Source organism: Plasmodium vivax, chromosome 14 (assembly GCF_000002415.2).
Source record: "Plasmodium vivax chromosome 14, whole genome shotgun sequence".
NCBI lineage: Eukaryota > Apicomplexa > Aconoidasida > Haemosporida > Plasmodiidae > Plasmodium > Plasmodium vivax.
This window is the reverse complement of record NC_009919.1, coordinates 2,686,254-2,711,988: the sequence shown is the minus strand read 5'-3', so window position 1 is coordinate 2,711,988 and position 25,735 is coordinate 2,686,254. Positions and strand designations below refer to the sequence as shown.

At 47.6% G+C, this 25,735-nt stretch overlaps 6 protein-coding genes across 6 annotated transcripts, besides 7 other annotated features; 1 reads left to right on the top strand and 5 right to left on the bottom strand.

The window, feature by feature from the left end:
* Window positions 1-2,383: 2,383 nt before the first annotated feature.
* On the bottom strand, window positions 2,384-4,494 carry PVX_101195 (5-aminolevulinic acid synthase, putative; the record flags this gene model as incomplete). The annotated part of the gene is made up of 2 exons (XM_001613935.1): window positions 2,384-2,531; window positions 2,678-4,494. 2 exons carry the CDS (start codon window positions 4,492-4,494, stop codon window positions 2,384-2,386), a joined length of 1,965 nt encoding a protein of 654 aa, XP_001613985.1.
* A 1,054-nt stretch (window positions 4,495-5,548) lies between these two features.
* Window positions 5,549-5,571: a microsatellite.
* Window positions 5,572-6,123: 552 nt separating this feature from the next.
* PVX_101190 (hypothetical protein, conserved) lies at window positions 6,124-7,801 on the bottom strand (the record flags this gene model as incomplete). Its single annotated transcript, XM_001613934.1, has 2 exons — window positions 6,124-6,214; window positions 6,384-7,801. The coding sequence occupies 2 exons, from the start codon at window positions 7,799-7,801 to the stop codon at window positions 6,124-6,126; spliced, it is 1,509 nt and encodes a 502-aa protein (XP_001613984.1).
* A 465-nt stretch (window positions 7,802-8,266) lies between these two features.
* PVX_101185 (hypothetical protein, conserved) lies at window positions 8,267-9,196 on the bottom strand (the record flags this gene model as incomplete). The annotated part of the gene is made up of 1 exon (XM_001613933.1): window positions 8,267-9,196. One exon carries the CDS (start codon window positions 9,194-9,196, stop codon window positions 8,267-8,269), a length of 930 nt encoding a protein of 309 aa, XP_001613983.1.
* Window positions 9,197-9,613: 417 nt separating this feature from the next.
* Window positions 9,614-9,633: a microsatellite.
* Window positions 9,634-10,473: 840 nt separating this feature from the next.
* Window positions 10,474-10,504: a microsatellite.
* A 551-nt stretch (window positions 10,505-11,055) lies between these two features.
* PVX_101180 (ENTH domain containing protein) lies at window positions 11,056-12,635 on the bottom strand (the record flags this gene model as incomplete). Its single annotated transcript, XM_001613932.1, has 3 exons — window positions 11,056-12,033; window positions 12,216-12,405; window positions 12,577-12,635. The coding sequence occupies 3 exons, from the start codon at window positions 12,633-12,635 to the stop codon at window positions 11,056-11,058; spliced, it is 1,227 nt and encodes a 408-aa protein (XP_001613982.1).
* Window positions 11,411-11,494: a microsatellite.
* A 1,772-nt stretch (window positions 12,636-14,407) lies between the features above and the next one.
* Window positions 14,408-14,453: a microsatellite.
* Window positions 14,454-16,648: 2,195 nt separating this feature from the next.
* Window positions 16,649-21,118, top strand: PVX_101175 (Kinesin motor domain containing protein; the record flags this gene model as incomplete). Its single annotated transcript, XM_001613931.1, has 1 exon — window positions 16,649-21,118. One exon carries the CDS (start codon window positions 16,649-16,651, stop codon window positions 21,116-21,118), a length of 4,470 nt encoding a protein of 1,489 aa, XP_001613981.1.
* A 190-nt stretch (window positions 21,119-21,308) lies between these two features.
* Window positions 21,309-21,354: a microsatellite.
* Window positions 21,355-22,230: 876 nt separating this feature from the next.
* Window positions 22,231-22,254: a microsatellite.
* A 23-nt stretch (window positions 22,255-22,277) lies between these two features.
* On the bottom strand, window positions 22,278-24,999 carry PVX_101170 (hypothetical protein, conserved; the record flags this gene model as incomplete). Its single annotated transcript, XM_001613930.1, has 11 exons — window positions 24,598-24,999; window positions 24,289-24,335; window positions 24,066-24,140; window positions 23,848-23,946; window positions 23,699-23,747; window positions 23,481-23,539; window positions 23,340-23,379; window positions 23,143-23,219; window positions 22,937-22,990; window positions 22,733-22,801; window positions 22,278-22,556 (listed from the first exon to the last, which is right to left on the bottom strand). The coding sequence occupies exons 1-11, from the start codon at window positions 24,644-24,646 to the stop codon at window positions 22,278-22,280; spliced, it is 897 nt and encodes a 298-aa protein (XP_001613980.1). The 5' UTR covers window positions 24,647-24,999.
* Window positions 25,000-25,735: the final 736 nt, after the last annotated feature.

The window sequence follows — 25,735 nt, the reverse complement described above, 5'->3', positions numbered from 1 at the left end:
ACTGGGTAAATGCAACTGAACTGCGACTGGTGATTTTGTTTTGCTTTAGTTTTTTTTTCAATTTGTTTTTCTTGTTTGGAAGTATTTAAGTGTACAATTGAGTGTATATTTACACGTGTAATTAAGTGTACACTTAAGCGCATAAATTAAGTGTACAGTCGGGCGCACATACGTGGCGTCGCGTGGCGCGCGAGTGCGAATATTTAACGTTTCTTTTGTGCTCCTTTCAAGGCGCAGGGGTGTGTACTGCAATTCTTGCCGTGCTTTGTTTGGTTTTTGCTGTTTACCTTTGTTCACGTTTGTTCCCGCTTGTTCACGCTTTTTTTACGTTATATTTCGCTTTTTCCCCAAATGGAAAAATGACTTTTTTTCGTTTTTTCCCAGGAGAAACGTATTTTGCGCTCACTTGTGCCCTTCACTAACCGCGTATTTTGCATATATGCATATGTAAATTAGCGAATATTTGCATATAATTAACTTGCACATATACGTAGGGGGTTCCAAATTGTGCCAATTCACGCGTCAGTGGGAGGGTGCACGCGCAGCGGGTTATGGTCAGCAAATGTTAGCGGCGCTATGGCAAAAAGGAAAAATTAATAAGCGGCAGGTGAACGAACGAATAAGCGAACAAAAGCGGAATGGCGAGATTAGTTTGTACTTTGTGCATTTACCTTTTTCGCGCATACCTGGCCATCGTGAATTTAAACATTTTTCGCTCTTTCCTGGAACCCAGCGATTTCTTGGAATTATACGATACAGTTAAGTGACACTTTTTTTTATGGCGATCATTTTCTTCTTTCCCTGACCAAACCAAGTTCGCTTTTAAAAAGCTAGATTTTTTTTTTTCCCCAAATTGTACAATTATAAGCGCGTGAAATAGTGAAAAATCGCCTGACCGTTCAGGCGAAAATGAACATAATGTCACATGAAAGGGCACAAGTACAACTTGTTGCAAAGAACAGTTAAACTTGTATTTCGATCGCCAAGTGGGAAAAGCCATACGTCTGATAGCAACAAAGCGATTTTAACATTCCGGTTGAATTTACCTGAATTGGATTTTTTTTTTTTCTTTTTTTTTAAAATGGCTAGCGAAATGTAAGGCCCATTTGGTAAGAGCGAAAATATCGAAGCGCTTACAGAGTGGACATTTTGGAAAATGCAAAACTTTAGCTACGTTAAAATTTCGAGGTACTTTCACCTTTCCATTTTTCTCCAATCCGTTTTTACGCTTCTACCCACTCGAGCATTGTTAACAAATCTGTCTGCCTTCGTTATGCTCGTGCTAAACTTTTAAAAAAAAAAAATGGCTGCTCGCCGAGGCAACTGATGTGCACAACTGCAGTTCGAAGAAGCTAAATAATGGAGAGATAACATTTTGTAAATTCACACAGCAGAGGTGAAAAGCCTTCACACGTAGAATATTATCGTTTGTGTATTTTTTCTCGCCAATTTTGGCTCTTTCAATCGTACTTTTCTAACTACATTCATCGTTCGAACAAATCGACGCATATAAGGGGACACCTCCAATGTGTCAATGGTGCGCACACGCATATGATCACCGTGTCTATGACCACTTCACGTCGTATTTTCTTTTTTTTCTCTCCTTCGAAATGGGTCTAATTTGCTTACAGCATGTGCCCAACCCGTTTCGCCCGTTTGTGCACGCCGCAAAAGGGGAACCCTGTTGATTAGGGTACACACCAGGGTGGAAACTTCCCTTCCGTAAACACACTTTTCCACGAACTGTAACGTGAACGCTGATAGCCGCAAATGCAAAGATGGCCTCAAAATGTGGAACGAATTTTGCAAAATATTACCCATTTGGCAGAACTGCACATTGTGGTCGTCCAATTATGCAGCTACTGTCATGTGAAGGGTTAACAAAGCTCCCTTCGCGGTGGGGCAAGGGCTACTATGAATGTTACCAAATCGATGGATACACATCTGTGAGCACATTACCTATTGTGTGGACCCCTTCGAAAGTGCCTCATTTTTGTAGGTCCCCTTTTCCCACGGTCGACCCTCTCGATGGCCTCCGCATCGTATGCACGTTCGAAAGGTTCGACTCTGCGAAAAATTGTTCCTTCCCCACCGAGTGTGCACAAATATACGTGATGGATGCAGGGGGCGTAAACCAAATGGTGGGAAAAAATTACGCAGCGTGAAATGGTGCTGCTTGGGAAAAAGTTCAGATCCGATTTGGCAATCCTGTGCGCGATTGCGTTTTGCCAAGTGGGTGAGCACGTCGAAAAAAGGATTGCACATGCAGCTGCTTATCTTATGTATAGGTTTACGCACTCATGCGCCAGGCGGTGCATCATCTTCGCGTGGACAAGCCAGACAAAAAGAAGGCGGGGGAGGGGAGGCCCCGCTCCGCCTAGCACTATAGCTTCATTTGCACCTGACTGTTCTTCCCATCAAACATGTTCACTTGGTACTTTTTGAAGAGCAGGTAGAGGCTGCGCGCCAGCTTTTCGATGTGCTCATCTGTGTGGTACGGCGAGGGCGTGATTCTGATTCTTTCCGATCCCCTGAGGAGAGGCAAGTGGGGGCAGCAAATGGGAGGAAGCAATAGGGAAGAAGCAAATAAGCGAACATGCGGACGCACACTCCTCACACACGCTGCGCGCAACCGCTGCGTGCTACCGCATGACGGCGACGCCGCTCTCCGCCTTACCTCGAAACGGTCGGGTAATTAATCGGCTGCAGGTATATATTATGCTCCGCCAGCAGGTCGTCGCAAATCTGCTTGCACTTCTCAGCGCAGTTAATCAACGCAACGACGATGTGGGAGTTGTTCTTCATAATGTGTATGCCCCGTCGCTCCAAACTTTCCTTTGTCTTCTGCACAACTTGGCGAAATTTATTCCGCAGAGTTAAGTCGCTCTGAATTATGTGTATGGCCTCCGCAGATGTGTTAATATTAACAGGCGTCAAGGACGTGGTGAAAATAAAATGGGGCGAGTAGGATCTAATGACGTCAATATAGTATTTGTTTGCACAAATGAACCCACCCAAGGAGCCTATCGCTTTTGATAAAGTGCCATTAATTATGTCAATGTGATCGCATAAATTCAATTCTTCTGAATATCCAGAACCCGTTTTTCCATACAGTCCTACTGCATGAACCTCATCCACATAGGTAAGTGCATTATACTTTTTGGCTAGCTGAACAATACGTGGAATGTTAGAAATATTCCCTGACATGCTATAAATGGATTCAAAGACAATCATGATTTTTCTATTTTGGTATTCTTTATCTGTTCTTAGGCTTTTTAGAACCTTCTCTAGATCTACCATATCGTTATGTTTGAAAATAATTTTTTCACATCTGGATTCTCTGATCCCATTGATGATAGATGCATGATTCATTTGGTCCGACACGAACACAAGGTTTAGCAATTTCCCCAGAGTTTCTAATGCACCCACATTTGCTATATACCCCGAGGTGAATAATAGTGCACTCTCTTTATTAAACCATTTAGCCAAAATGTATTCCAAGTGACTATGATTTAGAAGACTGCCTGAGATGTTCCTTGTGCCCCCACTGCTGTTCCCAATTTTTTTCAGCGTTTCGATTCCCACGTCTATCACTTGTTGGTTATTCGACAAGCATAGGTAATCGTTGGAGCACCACACGACGGTCTTATCGTTCGTTGTTCTGATGACAGATGAGAGCACATTGGAGGACTTCCACCCGTGAGTGGTTTCCTTCCTGGGGGTGGCACTTCTAAACCCGTTTGCGACAGCATCGTAATCGACCCCAATCCTGCAGGCACTACTCCCAACACATTGTTTGTAGCCAAAATTTTGAAAAAACTTAAAAAAAATGGGAAGAAATAATTTATCATTTTCGATACTCACATTTGGGTAATACTTCCTACATTTGTTTAGAATGGTAAACACTCGGTACCTTCTGTCTAAGAAGAGTTTATTAAGAAGTTCCTTCAAATCGTTTTGGCATTCCGTTTGGAACAGTCTGTAGGCTTCGCTCGACCATGTTAATGAGCCACTGGGTTTGTTTTCAACCACGCTCAGGGTGTTGGTGTGCGTCTGGGTTGGGGTCCAGCTCTTACACAGGCATTCTCCACAGGGGTGCGCATCACCCCTAGGGATAGAAGCACCCCTAGTGTTATATTCACCCGTGGGGATAGAAGCACCCGTGGGGTTATACTCACCCGTGGGGATAGACTCACCGGTGTCCGTTCGCCCCCCCAACGAATCCACCAGCTGCCTCGATATGATATTCGACTTTCTAAGAATTTTCAAAATATTTATTTTCGACTTGTTGTCTATTATTATTAGGCGCTTTTCGTTGATGGCCTTCCCCACGGGGCATAAATTCGCCATGACCGATAGGACCACATTATTTTTGTTCTGCTTGTCTTTGCTTTTGCTCTCATTGGCGCTGTAAAAGATCTGTATGTTTTTCACGAAGGGGCAGTACTTTTTAATTTCGTGGATGCTCACCTTGAGCGTTTTCTTCTGCCTCATTTTGTCGACTTGGGTGGTTCACGGGTGGGGTGGCCAGCTGGTTGGCACGCTGCTTTATCGTTTTTTTTTCTTTCCCTTTAGAGGCCTCTTCAGAGGTAGAGCTGCTTATACCAACTTGCGCGGTTTAATGTGTATGACTCTCCTCCGATGTGCTGCCACCAACACAAATCTGCGGTAAATGGCCGCTCAATTTTGTGGCACACCCCGCAGGTACCTTTTTTGCTACTCCACGGGGTAGTGAGGAACAAAAATGGATAAACCCTCCTCAGAGAAACTTCTAAAAGTGGGTAGATGGAGAGGGGCTCAGAGAGCCACTTAAAAGAGTGTCCACGAAGATGCGGTGCAGAGATGGTACATACGGACGCGGCGAGGCACGACGCGGTTTTCCTAATTGCTCTCTCTTTTTTTTGCCCTTCTGGAGGTGTGCCAAACGGTTGAAAGCAGAGCGGTTCGCGGTGGTCGATTCAAATGGTGGGCAGCAGTGTGCACAAATGGGGGAGCAAACATGTGTACCCCTCTACGGGATTACCAATTTGTACGCTTATAAAAAAGAAGAGACAAGCACCCCTTCAGCGCGGTTCGCACGTGCCCGTGTCAACCCCTCTCCTGACCGTTGTGTTCCCATGCAACCGGGCACGATTCGCAAAAAAAAAAAGGAAACGTTAAGCGCAAAAAAAAGAGGGCACATAGGTTGGGATGTTTCCAAAGAGAAAATTCGCCAAAAGGAAAGATATTAACGATGATATGCTCGCGCAAAGGCTTGAACAAATTTTTCTACTTGCTAACCACTCGATCGTTGCTCTCGCGAAGAAGGGGAGCTTGCGGGATAGGGCGAAAAAATGAAAAAATAATTTATGCTTTTTTAAAAATGAAGGAAGTGTAAAAATGTTACGCCGATGTAAAGGTTTGAAGAAGAAAAAAAAAACTGATCGTGGTTGCACTGTGGAACGAGTTGCACATACGTGTCCCTCTGCACCTGCGCGCGTTGCGATAAAGCGTTGACACTTTCTCGCGAAGTTTTCCCGCATATGCCACCCTCACTGATCATGTGGTTGCAAAAAAAAAAAAAAAAAAAAAAAGGAGAGAAATTAAATGGATCTTCTTTGCAACGTGCGATTTGACCAGGGGGGTGACTTAACGGAAGCATTGACATGCATAACGTGCATAGGAATGCACATGTCCGTATCTACATGTGTGTTTTTTCATGTGTATATAGTTTTTCTTTGTGGGCTGGCCCCGCTGCTGCCCCCCCATGTGGCAGAAATGGTACCTCTTCTGCTCTGGTGGCACCTCCTCATTTTGACCACTAAACCATTTGCGTAAAGATCTCGGACGACCTCCGTGGCGGCTTTGCACACCCACATGAGCCACATGGGCACCTAGTCCTTCCCCTCGATCGCGTCGAGGTGGCGAGATACCCTGCGGTGGAGCAACCCATGATGAGCGCGGCATGCGGTGCTAAATAATAAGCAGTTCAGTTGCACGCGCAAAGGGCGAAACTGCACCGCGTAAGTGCAATTTGGGGTGAGGAAGCGGCAAATGCGTGGAGCACTCCTCACCGCACGGGCTGACTAGATTACACATTTTCCTTGCGTACGTCGCACATCGTGCGTGCGCAGTTTCGCCAACTTACAGGTAGTTCAGGAGCGTGCCCAGGATGTGCGACAGCACCAGGAGCAGGAGGATGTAGAAGGCCAGCAGCTCCTTCTTCTTGCTCTTCCTGCGGGGGGCAAACAATGGGTGTGAGTGGCATATAGTGGCATAACTATGGGTGTGCAAGTGGCACATAAGTGGGTATATACGTGGGCACATAAATGTATGTATATGCGTGCATGCCGCGTTGCATATCTGCGTAGGCTCGCGCGCAACCGCTCCGCCACTTTGCCTACTTGCGCACAAGGGAGGTGCCGTAAACGCCCCCCGCGAAGTAGTCCGCGCAGCGCTTGGGCATGACGCGGAAGGCCGAGCAGATCAGCCGAATGCTAATATCCTTGTTCAGCTTCAGCTTGAACGTCTGCCCATTTATCTCGATCGAGTAAACGTAAAACTTGGTCTTTATCATGTCCTTCATGTAGGCGTGGAAATTTTTTAAAAAGCATTTGTTCACCTCCTGTAAGGGTACCCCCAAGTGGCCCAAAATTTTGTCCGAGCATTTTTTCGACAAATCGCTCGACCCGCTGGAGCAGAGGTTGTTTTCGAAGCCAAAGTCGAACAGGGCGTTTACGTACTGGATGAATTTTTCGCTGAACCGATTGTGCGGTGTGTAAGTGGCGGGGTGCTCCCCTGCGGGGTGTCCAGCGCCTTTGGGTGGTGCCGTTGGAGGTGGCGTAGGTGATGCCGTAGGTGATGCCTTAGGTGGAGCGTTTTGTGATGCCCCCCCCTCGTGGCCGCCGCCCCCCGTGGCGGTCAACTGGTAGACGCACAAACTGCGCACCTGCTGCTCCACCACCTCGCGCACGACATTGGAGTTCATATAGTCAGGCTTGCTTATGCAGTAGGAGGAGTCGCGGATGAAGCAAAAACGGGGGTCGATGGTAAAATTTTTATGAATGCTAAAATGAATCTCATATGTTATGAGGTCCTTCAAATCGAGCAGGAAGTTTTTCATATAATGAAAGAAAATGTAGTTAAAGTATTTCCCAAAATCGAGGTGGTACTTTATATGCACAACATCACTCTTGTTGGTGAATCCCCAAAATAGTTCAAACGTGTAACTGTCATAGTGATCCTTCTGCAGGTACTCTATCATAGAGTCGTATGGCACCAAGTAGGTCAGCACACTGGCGTGCAGAATCGTCGTATTCAAATCCTCATGTGGATTGTATATTTCATTGTCATATAAAAAATTGTCGCAGATAAAGACCAACGCAGTGGCACTTGTGTGCTGGTACAGGTAATCCATGAACTTGAAGATGTTCTTCAGACTGTCTTTGTATTTTATTTGGACAAGGATGACGCAGTTGTTCGTGATTAGCACGTCTTCCCAGTGGGCAGCCGTGCGGACGAACTCCCCCTTCTCTTTCCTCAAATTGCAATGCAAGTTGGTAATCCTCTTCTGCATTTCGACCAAATTGATCACCGAATCGAGGTCATCAAAATTGGCGTGCAGGTAGATTCCCCTGCTGTGCACCCTGTGCTTTATAAACCTATATGGCAGGTGCACCAGTATGCCGTCTATCGACTCGTTCGCCGGGAATATCCTCAGGATGCCCTCCGCAAACGGATTAGGCCCCCTTCCAAGCTCTCCCAGTGGAAGCAAAGCAGCCCAGGCGGAGAATGCTCGCCGCGACGAAATTGCACCCCCCATTGGGGCCAAGCGGCCAAGTCCCACGTTGCGGATATTTTGCTGCGTTTTTGCCGCGTTTTGGCTGCGTTTTTGCTGCGTTTTTGCTGCGTTTTTGCTGCGTTTTTGCTGTGCTTTTGCCGCGTTTTTGCCGTTTTTCTGCCGCTTTTTTGCCGCTTTTTTGCTGCTCTTTTTCGATGGCAAAAAAGTTGACATCAGTGTGAAGGAATTCCCCCCTATGCCATCGGGGCAACGCATAACTGACGAGCGAAGTTTGACGCAAAGAAGCACGCCGAGGGGATGGCCCACAAGGCGGAAATAGCCCACAAGGGGAAAAGGACCACACGGCGGGAATAGCCCACACGGCTGAAATAGCCCACGCCGATGGCTCATTCCACACCGATGCCTTACCCCACACCGCCGACACAGTGCAGAGGTCCAGACGGCGGAGAATGGCCGCCCCGAATTCTACCCCCCTTCCGCCAAACCTCACGACGGGGCGCTAAAGTAGTCGAAAATGTTTTTCCCGAGGGAGTTCCCATTATTGACGCACGTGCTACACAGAGGAGTGCCATCTTCATCCGTCATGTTTAAAACATCTTTAAAAGCGCTGAGGTCATAAGTGGAATTGTCCCAAATGGAGCAAATCACCTGTCGATGGTCCAAATCAACGTAAATCTCCTCCCTTGAATGGTCAAAATTCGCTGTGTTTATTTTATAAAGTGCATCATCCTTCGTACAATAATACATGCAGTAAGTCAAATAAAGGAACAGCAGCTCATTGTCACTGCTGTACGTGATGTAGAGAAGAGGGTGAGGATATACGCTTCCCTCAACGAAGGGACAAATAAATTTATTAAACAATTTTTTTAACACATGTATGTTCCTTTCAAATATGGATACACTTAATAAATTCCCCTTTTCAAAACTGTTAACATTAATGTCAATATTTTTTTTTTCCATAAGAAGATTAAAAATTTCATAATTTTGTGTAATCAAACTGTACAGTAAAGCATTCGCCTTATGTTTGTCCTTCTGATTGTAATCGATATTTTGTTCAATTAAATATTTTGAGATTTGTGTGTTTCTGTTGAGGACGCTGATGATCAGTCCATTTTGCTCTTCGCTGTTAATGCTATTTATCAAATTTGTATTTTCGATTATAAATTTTACGTTGTTCATATTATTTCCGTAAATTGCAAAATGGAGTACGTTGTTTTTATTTGCGTCCAGGTAGTCCTTAATCATTTCGTATTTTTTCCCTCCTGGATGTGTCTCCTCTTTTGCCTCCTTCTCCCCGCCGCCTGCCCCTTCGGCTCTCTCCTTTTTCAGGAGCCCCTCCATGGCCGTCCGCAGCTCCTCCACGCTTCTTTCGTTCGAGCATATGAACAGGTTCTTTATCGAAAACAGTTCCCCCATTGGGTTAGGCGGTTGGGTTAAGCGGTTGGGTTAAGAGGTTGCTTTACGCGGTTGTGATAAGCGGTCGCTTTACGTGGTTACTTTACGCGGATGCTTCACTTGGATTCCCCTTTCGCGACTGCTTCGCTTCGCTCCTTCTGCCACCCAAGGGGAGCCACTTCCTCTCATGTGACAGCCACGGGGGACTCCTCCCACCAGAGTTGCCTTCACGCTATCCGAAAAAAGGGACTTAACTGTGTCGCGATGCAGAACTGTGCGAATGCTCCTTCGCATATGGGAAACTCGCCTTCTATCTGACACAGGTAGAGACTCTTAAAAATAAAAAAAAGCGGTTACTCGTTTGTGCTATCCTAAAATGTAGAGCAGGACTACATCGAACGCTTTTATGGAACTACAATTTGGCTATCACCCAGGGGGAGAAAAAAAAAAAAAAAAAAAATTCTGAACAGGTCAGGCGATTTACCGGTCATTTTTTTTTTTTTTTTTTTGCCGCTTTGCCGAGCCACCAACGGGTTGGCTCTCCCAACTGGCCGTTCACCCAAATGTAGGTCAAATTAAAAGAAGGGGGGAAAAGTTTGCTCCTCAAATTACAAAAACATATACCAGTTTGTGCATACATCATAAAATTTTAAAGCGAAAAAATCGAGGGGATGAACAGCACATGTACAGGTAGGCACATACGTGTACATATGCGTGTGCGCATGCTTGTATATACATCCACGTGGTGGTATGCAAAAACCGCGGGGCGAACCCTGCGAATCAAACTGCGGTACAGGTGGAGGAGAGGCGCTTCGAGGCGGATACTCTCGGGGGGACTCTCTCTAGGGGCCCGTGTTTCCAAAAGGCGGGCAACGCGCGCGGACCAATAAGCGCACAGATCAATTAGCTCTCAAACCAACATTCGCATAGCTAAAGCAGCGCCCACACGCACGGCACTACTCTGCGTGCGGAACAGACAGGTACCTCCTTCACACGCGCAGAAGCCTTCGGCGGGGAGGACCCACCGGCCACGATCAGCAGCTGGGCTCACAAAATTTCGTGGCAAGGAAAAAGAAATTTCTCTTGATAGATGGTACATAAATCTGTCCGTACAATCTCGTGAGAAAAAATTCGCTAGTGGTACTTCCCTTCTTCCACATGTTGGTCCTTTCCAGAGCGCCACACCATGGTTGCCATAAAACATAACGGAAGGAAAAAAAAAAAAAAAAATCCTCAAAGTGACAGCTAAAATGTGATATGTCTCAACCGTTTGGTGAACTCTGCCTTCCGGTTGTAAATTAAAAAAAAAAAGAAAAAAAAAGAAAAAAAAAGGTGACAACTTTTCCTACAATAACGCTTCAAATCGTCTTATGGCTTCATCCTTCCTCCCACCCATTACACCGCGTATTCGCATTCTCTCGATCATGCGTGTTTGCACTCATGTATGTCGCATCTTCTTGCCCCTCAAGCGGGTTAAACGGTTCAGCGTAGGTGGACGGTTTGCCCCGTTGCACCCTCTTCGCATCCCCAGCTGGGACCAAACAAGTGGCAAAAGTGTTGTACCGCATATGGGTAGGCTCTTCCCTCCATTAGGTACCCTCCAAATGAGCAAACCTACACATGTAGGGCATGAACCCTACTACGTATTCCAATAAACTTACATTTCGCTGTGTTCCCCTCGTTCAAATTTTCGACGCGCTCAAAACTTCAAAGGCAGCTTCATCATTTTGGGGGGCGCGCCCTACTGAGCCTACCGAAGCTGTTCAATTTACGCTGGCCTGTAAAAAATCCCTTTTGTGTTCTCTCCATTTGGATATTCTCCTGGCCTGTTAACTTCCCGACGTGCTAACTTCCTGGCAGCCGTCTCTCCCCGTGGGTGCTCATCTGGAGCGCCCCGACTTGTTCCTCCTGGAGCCCCTGCTCTTCCGGTTCCTATCTCGCGCGTGGGATTTCTTCTTGGAAGCGTAACTGGACTGACTGGACGCGGATGAGTAGCGGGACGAACGCGACGACGATCTGGAGGCAGAGGACGAGGCGGACGAGTTGCGCGAGGAACTCCGTGATGAGACACGCGATGATGAACGAGACACTGACTTGGAACGAGAAGCATATGAAGATCTCGAACCATAATGAGATGCTGAAGAAGAACGTGAATATTTTGAAGACTGTGCAGAGGCATTTCTGTGCTTTCTTCCTCTGCCTGATTTCCGTCTGTTTGATTTATGCCCTGATAGGTAGCCACTGCTGCGGCTTTTACTCCCATCGCTGCCACGCCGGCTGCCACGTCCACTGCTGCTACTGCTCCCGCTGCTCCCACTGCTATCCTCGGACGAATCCGAGTCCGATGAGGACGCACTGGCGGAGTTATTTCCACTGGACCTCCTTCGGTCATCCGACCTCTGCACGACATCATTCAGGCCGTAATTACTGCTCGCATATTTGTTGAGCATATTTCTCTCTTCCTCTATCTGATCGAAGATGCTTTTTTCCTGTGGGTTTCTTGTAGTTCTAGAGTCCATATAATTTCTTTTGTTACTCTCCAGGATTTTTTTCCCTTTATTTTTTGTTTTCTTCTTGCGACTTGAAAAAAATCCTTTTTTTTCAATCGGTTTGGATTCTATGTTGGTGCAGATATTTGCATATTTCGCAGCTTCCATCCTTTCATTCTTCAAATGTTTGTTGTCTCTTAACAAGGTTAAAATGTTGTTCGAAATTTCTCTTATGCCTACTCCCTTGTCTTTTAGATCCTCCAAGTGGGTAAAGTGCGTGAGCTTTTTAATGAGCTCCTCTTTGTCCTTCACGTCGCTGATGAAGTACTCGCACCCGTTCTTCATCACGTACTCGCACAGTCGTAGGCCCTGCGCAGGGGGGAACACCCAAAAGGGGGAAAAGGGAGAAAAAAGAGGAGAAAAAATTAAGAAGCTATGCAAAAAATGGGCACACTTATCGCCAAACCGAGTCACCATTCGCAAAATGGCACATCGAAAAGGGGAAAGTTTTTTTTTTTTTTTTTTTCGGGAGAACCCCCTTCCTAACCAACCTTGTATATTCTCCTCCATTTTGACGGCTTCTCCTGGATGGCCTTGAAAACCTCACTGAGGACCCTCTTGTAGTAATTCGCATCGTACGTTGAGATCGACAGGTCATACAGAAGGCTATTCGACACGCCATAATTTTTGTTGTTTAGCGCTTCTTTAAGGTTTTTTTCGAACTGGTTGGACTCTAAATATCTAAAAAGGGGGAATTGAGGAGGGGGTAGCGGTAACGTAACATGCTACGCTAAACTGCGTCTGCATTGGGGAGCATTCCCCAGCTCACGCGCTTTTTTTTTCGCCTTCACACGGGGCATTAGCACACACGTGGGGGTTGGAAAAAAAACTGCCATGTTGGGCACGCCTTACTTCTGCAAATAGTTGTTTATGCTTAACACCTTCGAATTGACCTTTTTAAAAATTAACATCTGCAAAGTGGGGGAAAAGATATGCGAACGTGTGATGAGGGACCATCTGCTCACTACACGATGGGGAGAAACGAAATGTGCATAATAAAAAATGGCACATAACCACGCTGCTAACGTTTTCATGTTAGGGTTACTTCCCCCTTCTTTCTGCTCTCACCTTTATGGCGGCATAGGACAAAACGGGAATAAGAAGATGAAGAAATTTCTTAAGATTTGACGATTCATAAAGGGGGGGGATGGTCCAGGGTGCGATGCAGTTGCGCCTATTGGGGAGTCCACCTGTTGGGGGGTCCACCTGTTAGGGAATGCACCTCTTGGGACGTACTGCTCAGTCTCTTTTCGGACGCACTTCTACGTATGCACAGCCTCCCCAATTTCACACACAACACAAATCCACGTGTACGACTGTCCCAGGGAGGCAGCCTTCCACAAACAACTCAGTCCAAGTTGCGCCTTGCACTTACGGGTCAAACAGTTGGCGACAAAAGGGGGGAAATTCCGCAGCAGTGCATCCCCCAATGCTGTCCAAATGGTACACCAAATATGGCTCCAATACCACCCCGATGAAGGCGCAATATTAATGGGGACCCGTGTAACGGTTAAAGATGGGGTTCCCAGATTTTTGCGGAGGGTTAAATTGGGCACAACTCACATTTCACAAAAAAAAAAAAAAAAAACGCCTCGGGGGGGGAGAATTTTACAACTGACGATTGAACAAAAAAATAAGGAAAAAAAAAAGAAAAAAAAATGAAAAAAAAATGAAAAAAGTACTTTAGGCGATTAAGTTAAACTTCGCGCGTGGGGTGAAATTGGCCAGTCGTTTGGCGAATTAAAATGACCCATTCAACTGTCCAATTTGTTGGCGAATTAAAATGGCCCACTCGGCCGTCCACTCTGTTGGCGACGCGGACACAAACACAACAGTGGACATGCGACACTCCGCGCCGTTTTTTTTTTTTTTAAAGCGCCATTGGGGGAATCACCAAGGAGGTAAAATCTGCTTCTGTACAGACTGTTCGTATACGTGGGGGGGGGAAGGCTCTCTCCCGTCGCGGCGAAGCAAACGCGGCACGTCGCGCGAAAGGCAGCTCAGCAAAGGCGCAACATAAATTTATTCACGAGTGCATATGTGCATATGTACATATAAACGCGTAGTTACACTTACGCATGTGCGCCCCCTCCTGCGAATCGACAGGAACATGTAAAAGGGAAGAAGAGCGCTCATTCGGCTTCTCCAACGGAGGCGAGTTCAGGAACGACCTCCAAAAGACGGCGCATTATATGGAAGGTATCCAGGTGGGGAAAAAAAAAAAAAAATTCACATGGGAAATTTCCCACTTGTGTTTTTTTTTTTTTTTTTCTTTTCCAGCCGGGTTGGGGGGCCTATCCTCACACGATTAAGAGGACTGTGGCCATATATGCAAACACAAAGATCTGTTTCCCCCACAGTTTAGCGTGGCGTTCCTATGTGGAAGGTGAATATACATGCATTCGCTCGTAGGTACATACATAAAGGCGCTCTTTTACGTTCGCCCCTTCCCGTGATTGATCTTTTTCACAAAAGCGCTTAGCACTGCGTAATCGTGCTGGGACATTCATATTCACGATCGTGGGCTGTTGCTAGCTCTGCCGTGTGACTTTTACTCCCTTGGCATATTCGCCAGTGCTGACCATCAAATGGGGGAGGCGAATGCAAAGAATTCCCTCCGCCTTAGTCAAAAAAGGCGCGTTTTCGCATAAACGTGTGAGGTTAATATGTATAAACGTATGGTTAATACGTACGTGTATATGAACATTTATATGTACACGTGTATGTACATACGTGTGCTGCTCTCTCCCTTGGTGGATGGCTTAGAGAAAGAGGGATGCCCTCCACTCGTTTATGTTCGTTCAATCAAGCAAATGCTGCGTTGCTCGTTTCCTCCGAGCTGCTTTCCCTTCCACTTTTTTTTTGCGTTCGCTCCTCCGCGCTGCTCACCCGTTCGGTGCTATTCTTTCCACTCCTCAGCTTTTCAGCATGCCAGCATTGCATCGCTTCAGCATTTGATTACTTCACTTTTTTTTTTTTTTTTTTTGCGCAAGAGGGACAATACCAAATGACCATTTTGCAAAAAAAAAAAAAAAAATAATCGCATCACCTTGGGCATCCCTAAAAATACGCGAAGGTGAAAATTTCACTTCTTAGCGCATTTTTTAGTGGACTGTGTTTTCCCCTGCTTGGCATCCCTCAGCCATTTTCACCCCGTCGGTTTTGCGCCAAACGGTAAAGGGGCATGGAGAGCGGCTTGCCAACCAGGCGAAGGTGTAATAAGCATGCATATATACGCATACCTGGGGGAATTCTTCTTTTTGCGTTTAAATTCCCATGTTTCTCTTCCCATTTGGAGTGCATACGGTTGGAACGATCCAAGGGGGATGTACATCCGACGGGAGTGAAATGTTAGTCTCCCATGGTTAACTCGTATGGAAGGTGTGAGCTTTCGATGGGGCATTCTGAGGACCCCTCAATGGACTGCCTTATTTACCCGTTGCACCTCTGCCCTGCTCTACCACATTCGCGTGTGCACCAACTGGCGAGGCGTCCCTCCATCAGTTTTACATACACATGTGGAGCATCATCGGTGTGAGGAAATAAACACCTTGAGGAATTAAAAAAGGGGGAGAATACTCCCCTTGATGTGGCCAAACGGTTGACATGCACGCCCGAACAACGTAGGTACCTGTGGGGAAGTGTCTCCCAGGTGGAGAAACCCCCAATCATGTACCCCCTTTAATAAAAACCGATTTTACGTCACCTCCCAGGGGTATATGCACCTAAGGGGCATTTCTTCAAAAGGGTGTTTTCTTTTAAGGGGAAATTACTTTGCATTGTTGGGACGAAGTGGTGTGTAGTTTTCCCAATGGACGTCATCCAAAAGGGACCCTCCCATGTGATTACGAACATACCATTAGGTATTTCTTTCCCCTCCCTCCATGAAAGATGCCATACCGGAGGTGATGGCTTAAGAGCGTAACCATCATGTGGGCGAACCGTTAGACAGAATTTTTTTTATTTTTTTAAGCAGCCCCCCTGAACCGCTGCGCTCACTTGTTCGCGTTAACTTCGTAAAATGTGAAACCCATAAACGTCGTCTTGTCCGTACCAAAGTGATAACAAATAAAAGTCGCAAAAATGGCCCATTAGAAATGGCTTTGCCACTGGGTGACGAGCCGGTACCGGAGGGAGGGCTTTTTCGCATGCCGGGCGATGGGCCTAATTCGTCTCGAGGAGGCCCATGTGTACAAGCGAGGGTACACACATGGACGTAGACGTAAAAGGGGGGATCCCTATTTCGTCCCATGCGGAGTTCGCTATCTCTTCCCATGTGGAGTTCGCTATCTCTTCCCTTGGGGGATCCCCCTTTTATTCTCTTTCCCAACCGTACACAAGCTAACGCTGAAAAGGAAGTCCCCCCTTTGCGAATGCGCGGGAAGACATTCGCAGCAGGGGGGGGCACATTCTGGCCTCCTTCGCAAGGGGTTCTCATTATCATTGTCGGAAGAAAAAAAAAAAAAATTTTTAAGGAATCGCCCAAGATGCGCTAACATGTGAGGCGGCGAGGTGTGTCTTATTGAAGCCCCCACTGCAGATGCAACATCGTTTAGTTATTTTTTTTTTTTTTCGCGTATATTTTTTATTTTTTTAGTTCCCCTGTCCGTCGCGTTGCTTCCCTCTATGTAGGCCCAAACTATAACGTTGGCGGATGTCCTTATATGCCATTGTGGATGCGGGGAAGGTGCCCGTAAAGATGCCCATAGTACTTCCCATATGGTTCCCGTAAAGATGCCCATAGTACTTCCCACATAGTTCCCGTAAAGTTCCCGTAAACCTGCCCAACAAAGCGCCACATTTCACCCTCGCATCACAGCGCGGTGAACTCGAAGCGGCGAAAGGGGAGGCAGTCTACTAACCAGTTGCGGCTGCAGTCGGCTACGCCGCCAATAACGCCGGTCGCTCCCCCGCCAACAACGCCATGGTGTACCGCATCAACAAGAACGCCCAGCACAGCAGCGCGACGTCGGCCCCCAAGGAGAGGGGCGCGGGCAAGGGGGGCAAGGGGAAGGACTCGCATAAGGAATCGCATAAGGACCCGCATAAGGACCCGCATAAGGACCCGCATAAGGACCCGCATAAGGACCCGCATAAGGACCCGCATAAGGATCCTCATAAGGACCCTCATAAGGACATCCACCAGTGGTACCTCTCAAACAACATCGAGCAGAAGAAAAAGAAAAACGAGGAAATCGAGAGGGACAAAGATGCCTACTTCGAAGACGCGGAGGTGGAGAAAAACGTGGAGGAGTACATAAGCGTCGTGTGCAGGATAAAGAACAACGTGAGTGAAAAGGGAGAAGACCAACAAAGCAGCGAAGTGGATGTCATCCGAAAGGTAGCCAAGAACAAACTAGTCATAGACACCTGTCCCATGGGAAATAAAAACAACGGACTCAATTTAGAATACACCTACGATCGAGTATACGATATTCAAAATAATAATCAAATGATTTTTAATGATTATATAAAGAATAATATAAAAAATATTTTCCAAGGAATCAACTGCAGCATCATGGCATACGGGCAAACGAACAGTGGGAAGACTTACACCATGCTGGGGAACTTCGAATACCTAAACAATCTCTTTCACCTTTGCAAGGACAATCAAAATGATAAAATGGGATGGACAGTCGATAGCGACATTGCCATTACGTATGAAGAGCTGACCAACTGCATATCGAATGAACCCAATTACGTAGGGCTCATTCCTCACTGCATCAATTACATTTTTAATTACATAAGCTACCACAAAAGTGAGAAAGAACCACCAAATGGGAGAAAAGAATTCGTGGTTACCATGTCTATCCTCGAAATATACAACGAGATTATCTACGACTTGATTAGTGGGGAGAGTAACCTCTCCGTGCATATGATAGATTCTAATAAAAACGAATTTGTCATCAAAAATTTAAGAGAAGTCGAAATTGAAAATGTTATTAATGCTCTTCATTATCTAGAGGAAGGTGTTAACAACAGGAAGATCGCCTTTACACATATGAACAAAGCTTCCTCCAGATCTCATCTGATCTTTATTATAAAAATTAATAGGTACATTCATGCCACCAACACGGTGAGGTGTGGCAAGCTATGTCTCGTTGACTTGGCTGGAAGTGAAAGACTCAAACAGACCAAGGCGACGGGATCGGTCAAAATAGAAACCACCATGATTAACAAAAGCTTGACGGTCCTCAGCAAGGTGGTGAACGCCTTGGCTGTCATGCAGATTAAGGAGAAAATGGACAAGACGGGGAAGGAGAAGCCCCCCGATCAGCTGGCCGCCCCGGTGGACCCCTCCACTGCGGAAGTTACGGGTACTGCACAGGGGGGAGATGAACCTGCAGAGAAGGAGGACCACGCGGAGGAGCACAAACCGGGCGCTCCCAACGCGGCGAAGAAGGCCAAGTTCCACGGGGGGGGAGCCACCACCACAGCGGGAGCGGGAGGGGGGCCCCCTCCCTGCGTGCACATCCCGTACCGAGACTCCAAACTCACGAGGGTGCTCTCGGACAGCCTGGGCAACAACTGCAAGAGCATACTAATCTGCACCCTTTCGTCGAAGCTGCACTACCTGAACGAAACGGCCTCCACCATCAAATTCGCGCAGAGGGCCAAAATGGTGAAGGCCAAGCCGGTGGTTCGCGAAGAAAAAATGGAAACGAAACAGGACAAGGAGAAGAAGCATACCAAACAGGAGGGAACCGAAAATGAGAACAATCTTAAGGAGAAAGCGGCCGACATCTTCGTCAATTTCAATCAAAATCATATTACCAAGGATATCATTTTCTTCTCCTTCAGTCTCTGCATCTTTAGCTACATCTGTGGGTTCAAGAGCACCGGCAAGGTGAAGTACCTGGACTTCTTCATCGAGTCATATAAGAACAAAATTGACATAATAAAAGAGCAACTGAACAAAGGGGGAGCAGCCACCAACGATGTTAACGAGTGCATTCTGAAGACCTTCGATGAGCTTAAACTTCTAACAGAGGAGGAAAAGGAGAGGTACTTGAAGACCCAGCAGGAGAAGCTGCACAGTGGCGATGCGGAGGAGCACCCGGGCGCGGGCAAAAGGCACAACCATTTGCACAAGCTGCTGGGGAATAGACTCTTTGGGAAGGCGGCCCCAGCGGATGGAGTTACCGCAGGAGTTGGCGCAAGCGTTGGCGCAAAGGATGACACAAGCGTTACCGCAGGAGCTGCCGCAAACCTCGATGCAGGAACCGCCGCAGGGGGGCCCCACCTGGAGGAAGAGGAAGACGCGCTGATAGGAGACATCCTAATCAAAATGAAAAACGACATTTGCAACATTCTGAAGTTTAACCTAGCTAGTCTGAGGAGCAACCTGAAGGAGGACGCGCAAATGTTCGACGAGATGCTCAGCATTGTAAACAGCGTGAAGGAGAACAACAACATTTTTCTGATGAACGAGTTGAATCAGCTCGGCAAGGCAGACGTATCGGGAAGTCACTCGGAGGGCAAGAGCCAAGCAGAAGAGGGTGAAGCGAATAATCCGCCTCACAAAGGGATAAACCACTCCCCACACGATCCGCCAGCCCACGGAAGGGGGAAGGCAAGTGCAAAGGGGGCGGGGGCAAAGGATAAGCAGTCCATTGCCGACCGGAAGGCGGACCCCAAGGGGGGGAAAAAGTGGGCCCGGTGGAAAGGGGACCACACAGAGAAGGATCATCAGACGCAGCACGCGCAACACCAAGTGGAGCTGTACCACCCGGAGGACTTCGCCAGGAACATCCTGAGCGTGCACAACATACAAAACATCTTCGAGTACGTGAATAACAACTACGCCAAATTTATCAGCGATTTTACCACCGACAAGAGCACCGTTTTTACAAATTTCGATTTGAAGGAAAATCTAGACAGGCAAATTATAGAGAAGAATAACACCATCTATAATTTCATTCATTCCGCCACCATGTTTCAGCACAGCGGGACGTTGAAGGATTTGAACAGCAACTACTTCTTCAACAGAATTCAGACGGAGCTGTTTAACAACTACGGCAACCACCAGCATGGCAACCACCAGCATGGAAACCACCAGCATGGAAACCACCAGCATGGAAACCACCAGCATGGCAACCTCCAGCATGGAAACCACCAGCATGGAAACCACCAGCATGGAAACCACCAGCATGGCAACTTCAGGTGCGTGCACAGCATGCTGGAGGGCAGGGCCGCGGTCACCGGCGACAGCGGCGACAATGTGAGTGGCGATGTGAGCGCCCCCCCCAAGCAGAAGAAGTACTTCTCCATTAGGGACATCCAGCCAGCGGAGCAGGAGGACGCCGACGCCGCGAACCACGATGACCTTCTCCACATCACCAGCGGGATCAACCAAAGCGTGAAATTCGCCAGCAGCAAAGGGGGAGACACACCAGGGGTGGAAAAATCGGTGAACTTCGCCGACAATGGGAACACCTCCAGTCGTGGCGAACTGCCCAACGGAGGGATGACCCCAAAGCAAAACAAACAGAAGGAACCCAGCCCACGAAACACCATCCGTGTGTCCCAAAACGGACTCCAAATGAACGAATTGGCAAACTTAATAGAAAATGAGGACTTCAAAAAATTGTACGAATATATTACGGACAAGGGGAACAACAATGAGGGGGTTCATTTTAGGGATGGAGAAGAGTGCTCCCATGCGGCCTTCAAAGAACTCGAGTCAAGGATCAATCAAGAAATACGCAAAATAAATGACTACGTGACGGTGGATATATCCCCCGTGAGTGGGGGCGGGAAGGGGAAGCGCGGCAGCAAGGCAAACAGCAAGAAGGGTAGAAGCGCGAGCGCAGAAGGGAAGCGTTCCTCGAGGAAAGCCAGCAAAGAGGACTACCACAACGGCAATGGCACTAATAACGATGGCAACATCGGCAATGGCAACGTCAGCAATGGCAACATCGGCAATGGCAACGTCAGCAATGGCAACATCGGCAATGGCAATGCTGGCCAGCGGGCCGGTGAGGGAGGAACCCCCCAAATTGAGGACGCCCGCCGAAACCCCACGGACAGCAAAGCAGCCAACAACTTCAGCCACACACACATTTCATACTTGGAAAAAAAACGAACGACCAATTTGTTCTTCCAAAAAATTATTAACATGTTTAGAAATATTTTTCAAAAAAAAGAATCCCCCAAAGAGCCAATCGAAATTAACACCTCAGACCTCATCGACAATGAACTTCTCTATAATAAAAAGCTGCTGGAAAAAAATTTAGATTCTTATAACATTCGAAATTTCCAAATAAACGATAAAAAGATTTACCTCCTCAACGAGTCGGAGTACGTACACCTCAGGGAGCTAATCAATTACAAAAACAAAATGCTGTCCTTTTTGAACTGCGAGTATAGGAAGTTTAAAATGTCTCTGTCGTGAGGGGGGAAGCGGCAAGTGCGATGCGGCAAGAGCGAAGCGGTATATGCATCGCTGCGGGGGACGCGGCATGTCGGTCGCTGCTTGCAGGTGAAGAATTCCCTCTGACTATCACCACTGCTCTGCAGAGTTACGCCCTCCGCAGCGGACTTGCCAGGCTGATCAGCATAACACGCCGCACACAACACGCTGGGGCGCACACACACACATATATATATATGTACACACATATACACATGCATCGTCTGTTCTTCTTCCCTTTTCGCACACCTCTCCCATTTTTTAATTCCACTTAACGTCACACCGTTTCTGCAACTCGCTAACTTTGGAACCTTCCCCTCTCCTCACTTCACATCAAATCAGGGGCGAAGCATTTCGAAGGGGAAGGCAGAAATCACACAAATATGTCAAGAGCAAATTTTTAAATTATCCTTTTTCAAAAATGGGTTTGCTATTCTTTTTGGTGTATCTACAGCTCCGCGGGGGGATTTTCCACGGTGGGGCTTGCCTTTCTGGGGGGGTCTCCATCTGCTGCCTGATGGGAAGTTCCCCCACGATCACTACGATCGCTCTGCTTCACCGCTCCATCAGAGATGGGTACGCTATGTTTTACTTCCCCACGATCACTGCGTTCGTTTTGCTTCCCCCCACCACCATCGCTTCGCTCGCTCTGCTTCACCCCTATAGCATCACTTCGCTCTCTCTGCTTCACCCCCCCCGAGGGCCGCCCCGAACTGGGGGCGTCCTGGTCGAAGTAGTCACACTTATCATCAAAGTTATCATCGAAGTTGCTGTAAAAATAAATGTCGTTTAACGTTAGGGCGTTCCAATTGTGTCCCTTCTTCGGCTCCGCCCCATGGCGCCCATTAAGCCGACCGTGCCTGTCGCCCCTGCCAATATCGCTACGGCCACCCGCATCCCCTTTTGCTTCCCCCTTTTGAATGTTCTCCCTCATCTCCCTGTGCAAACCGCTGCACCCGTCAGTTTTCTTTTTTAAATTCTTCACCGGGGCGGAAAGCACCTTTCTGCTTTCAAATTTCACGTCGCTATTTTCAGTAAAAGCCTTTTCGTAAAAGGAAAAAAATTGCTTCTTGTAAATGGTATCAAACAGAGTGGATTTTTTTTTTTTTTTTTTTTTTTTATAATTTGATTCGAAAATTTTTTAAAAAAAATTATTATTATTGCTCTCAATTTTTATTCTCTCCTTATCGATGTATTTGTTTCTGTTTTTATTCCAATTTTTGTCCCCATGATTGGGTCCCCTTTTTTCTGTTTTTTTTTTATTCTCCTCATCTATCATGTCTAGTTCGGTTTTCAGGTGGCAAAGAACGGATACACAAATGTCCCCCTCTTCCTCCCTTCGTGCACTCTCTTCGTCATCAATCAGCACGTCGAAGTTCAGTTTGAACCGCTTCTTATTTTTGGTGTATCTTTTGTAGTACTGCGGGTTGGTGAGACGCGCGTGGAAGGAACAAGCGTATAGGAAAAAGCTATATCAGTTGTGTGGGCTTATCGCGAGAACGCCTCTCCCCATTGGCGCACTCCACAGGTGAGGAGAGACCCTCCCTCCATATGCACACAAGTGAAGGGGTAAAGACATCCACGCAGGGCGCTTACTTTGAGCCTCCTCCTCACGTTATCCCGGTTATTTTTTTCTTCCTGTATTTTATTATTGAGGTACAGAATCTGCGAACCGTTTTTAAAAAAAGGGGCGATTTTCACGTGTGTTGCTTTTCACTACAAGATGGCCGCCCCGCTTAGCGACATTTCGCTTCCCATCACAGTAGGATTCGCGGCACTGTGCTCATGGGCCTCTCTTACGCTTTTGTTCAGCTCTTCTATCTCCTTCATCAGTTTTTTGTTACTGTCGACTTGCTGCACGTGGGGGGGCAAAACAGGCGGGTGAAGTGGGGTACTCAGCAGATAGGGACGAGCATACAAGCAAGCATACACAGGGGAATACACAAGGGCACACAAGCAAACATGCGCACTTGCCCAGACGAACCATCCCCTGTGCGCACCCTAACCTTGTGGTACAAGCCGTTGATGGAGTCCAGCTGCTGCGACAGCCTCTCTATTTGGTCCTCCCGCAGTTTAAGTATTCCTGCCAAGGGGGGAGGGGCAGTTGCCAGGTGATGCGCGGTCAAGCGGTAAAGCGGTGAAGTGATGAAGCGGTCTCATGGCGGCCACATTGCAACCGCGTACCAACCGCGCAGCAACTTACGCGTGCTGTTGGACTCGACTTCACTCTCCGTCGCTTTTCTCTGCAGGGAAGGGGGCACACGTATTCGTGAAAAAGGGCTACATATGTACGTTGGTACGTACCCGCGTGTGGTCCCCTTGGCGAGGTGATGTAGACGATTACCATTTGATCTAACTCATCTTGCAGATTTTCTATTTTGCTGTTCTTAAGTTTTATCTGCTCTGAAAATTAAAAGGGTAGAAATAAAAATAGCCACTTGGATGACCTGAATGGGGCACTTTCCACCTGCTCACATTTTGAGGGGACCCACTTTTCATATTCTGCTCACGTCTTATGATGACGTGCCCCCCTGTGGATGCAGCCCCCTCTCCTGCGCTCACCTGTGTATATCTTCTTCAGCTCCTCTACATGTTCAGCGTAAAAGGTGCACTGCGGGGGGGGGGAAGACGATACATTTGCATTTTGAGGATGCCCCCGCTTGACCTCACTGAGGATGCCCCCGCTTGACTCCCTCTCGGCTCGAACTTACCTTATCTTCCAGAATGACGTTTTCCCGCTTCAGGTGGGCCAGGTGCTTCCGCTCCCTCTCCCGCAGGCTGTCTGCCTTGTTGATTTTGTTGCTGTAGTGCTGCGCGGCGGAAGGGTAGGCGAGCGGTGGGATAGCACCAGGTGGGAGTCACACGGGCACTATGCATGCTCCACTATGCACGCTCCACCATGCATGCTTCACTATGCACACGCGCTTACATTCTTTATAAGGTTGATCGTTTTCCTGATTATGTAAAAGCTCTGCTTATATTTTAGTAGCTCATTATGCTGGTCCTACGGCGGGAGAAATGGGGGGAGAGATGCTCCATGGGTGAAATGCTCCCACTGGCGCTTCAAAAGTGAGCACATCCACGCGCGCAGGACTACACACAGCTGTTGATGCATGCAATGGGGTAACACCGCGACAGGTAGAATCGTTTACATTGTTGTCCGCTGAATTTCTTTTTCTTTCCCGGGGCCGTTTGTTATCTGCTAAGCGGAAGGAAGGAACGGGGGTGCACGTAAATGGGGGGGTGGTAAGCCAAGTGCATGGATGTGCAGGTGAGCGCGTACCCTTGCATGCGAGGACAGCCTATAAGCTATTTCTCCCATAAGCGATGAATGAAACACCAGTCGATCTTTCCTATAACGCCATGGTGTTTCCCTCTCTCCATCTCTCTTTTAATAATCCCCCCAAAAGGCTGCCACTCCACCATTAAGTATTAAAATGCAAAACCTCGCATGCACATACTCTTGGAATCACCATGGTTGACTGCAACTTTTTGTTTTCCCTCTTTCATGGGCCTTAAAAGGATGAATGCTAGAAGGGGGGTAAATTATTTTTACAATTTTACAACACGGGTATGCCTCCTTGATCGTAGAAAAAGGGGGGGGGGGGGAAAAAAAAATCCTACGTTTTGTTGTGAATGTGACTGGAGGCCGCTTTGGCTCGCAGAGGGCGAATGTTGCCACTCGGTTCATCAAACGTTACGATATTCTACGTCGCCCAAAAGGAGGACTCGCAGGTTTGCAAGTTCGCTCGTTCGCTCGTTCGCACGTTCGTAAGAACGCTCGTGGGGATGTTCTTCTACCCGGGGGGATGTTCTTCTACCCGGGGGGATGTTCTTCTACCCGGGGGGATGTACTTCTACCCGGGGGGATGTACTTCTACCCGGGGGGATGTACTTCTACCCGGGGGGATGTACTTCTACCCGGGGGGATGTACTTCAACCCTTGGGGACGCCATTTCTAGGCGCCCCGTAGGATGCACTAACCGGTAGGGTGCCCCTTTCGTGTCGTAGCGAAGGGCAGCAAAAAAAAAGGCGCGCGCGAATACCCCCCGCATTGTCGTTTCAGGGTGCAACTTTCAATGCAACGCGATTTAGCAGGCACGTCACTATGCACGGGGGAGCTTATAAAGCAACTTTTGTAAAATTAAACCTCCTCTGGGGAGAAACATTCCAAGGTGATACCCCCCCGAACGTGCATGCGCACATTTTGCATTGTTCACTTGGCACGCAGGGACACCAGGGGGGCGCTTTTCCCGCATGCCGCGCAGCCCTTTTTATGTGCCACGTAAGTTGGCCTAAAGATGGAGGCAGCGGGTGGTCTCCCCGCGCAGTAAAAGTCGAAGGGTGCAAAAAAGGGAAGAAAAGGGGGGGAAATGGAAGAAAAGAGGGAATAAAAAGTGGACGAAAACGTGGGCAAAAAAGTGGGCGAAAACGTGGGCAAAAAAGTGGGCGAAAACGTGGACGCAAAACGCAGGAACGCGCGGGGGCTGCTCAACCTGGAGTGGGACCCCCTTGGCGTTAAGAAGTCCCCTCCGTAAACGTATCACATGAGGAGCTGCAAATGTGCAGACGCGTTCACATCTATTTTTTCTCCTTCGA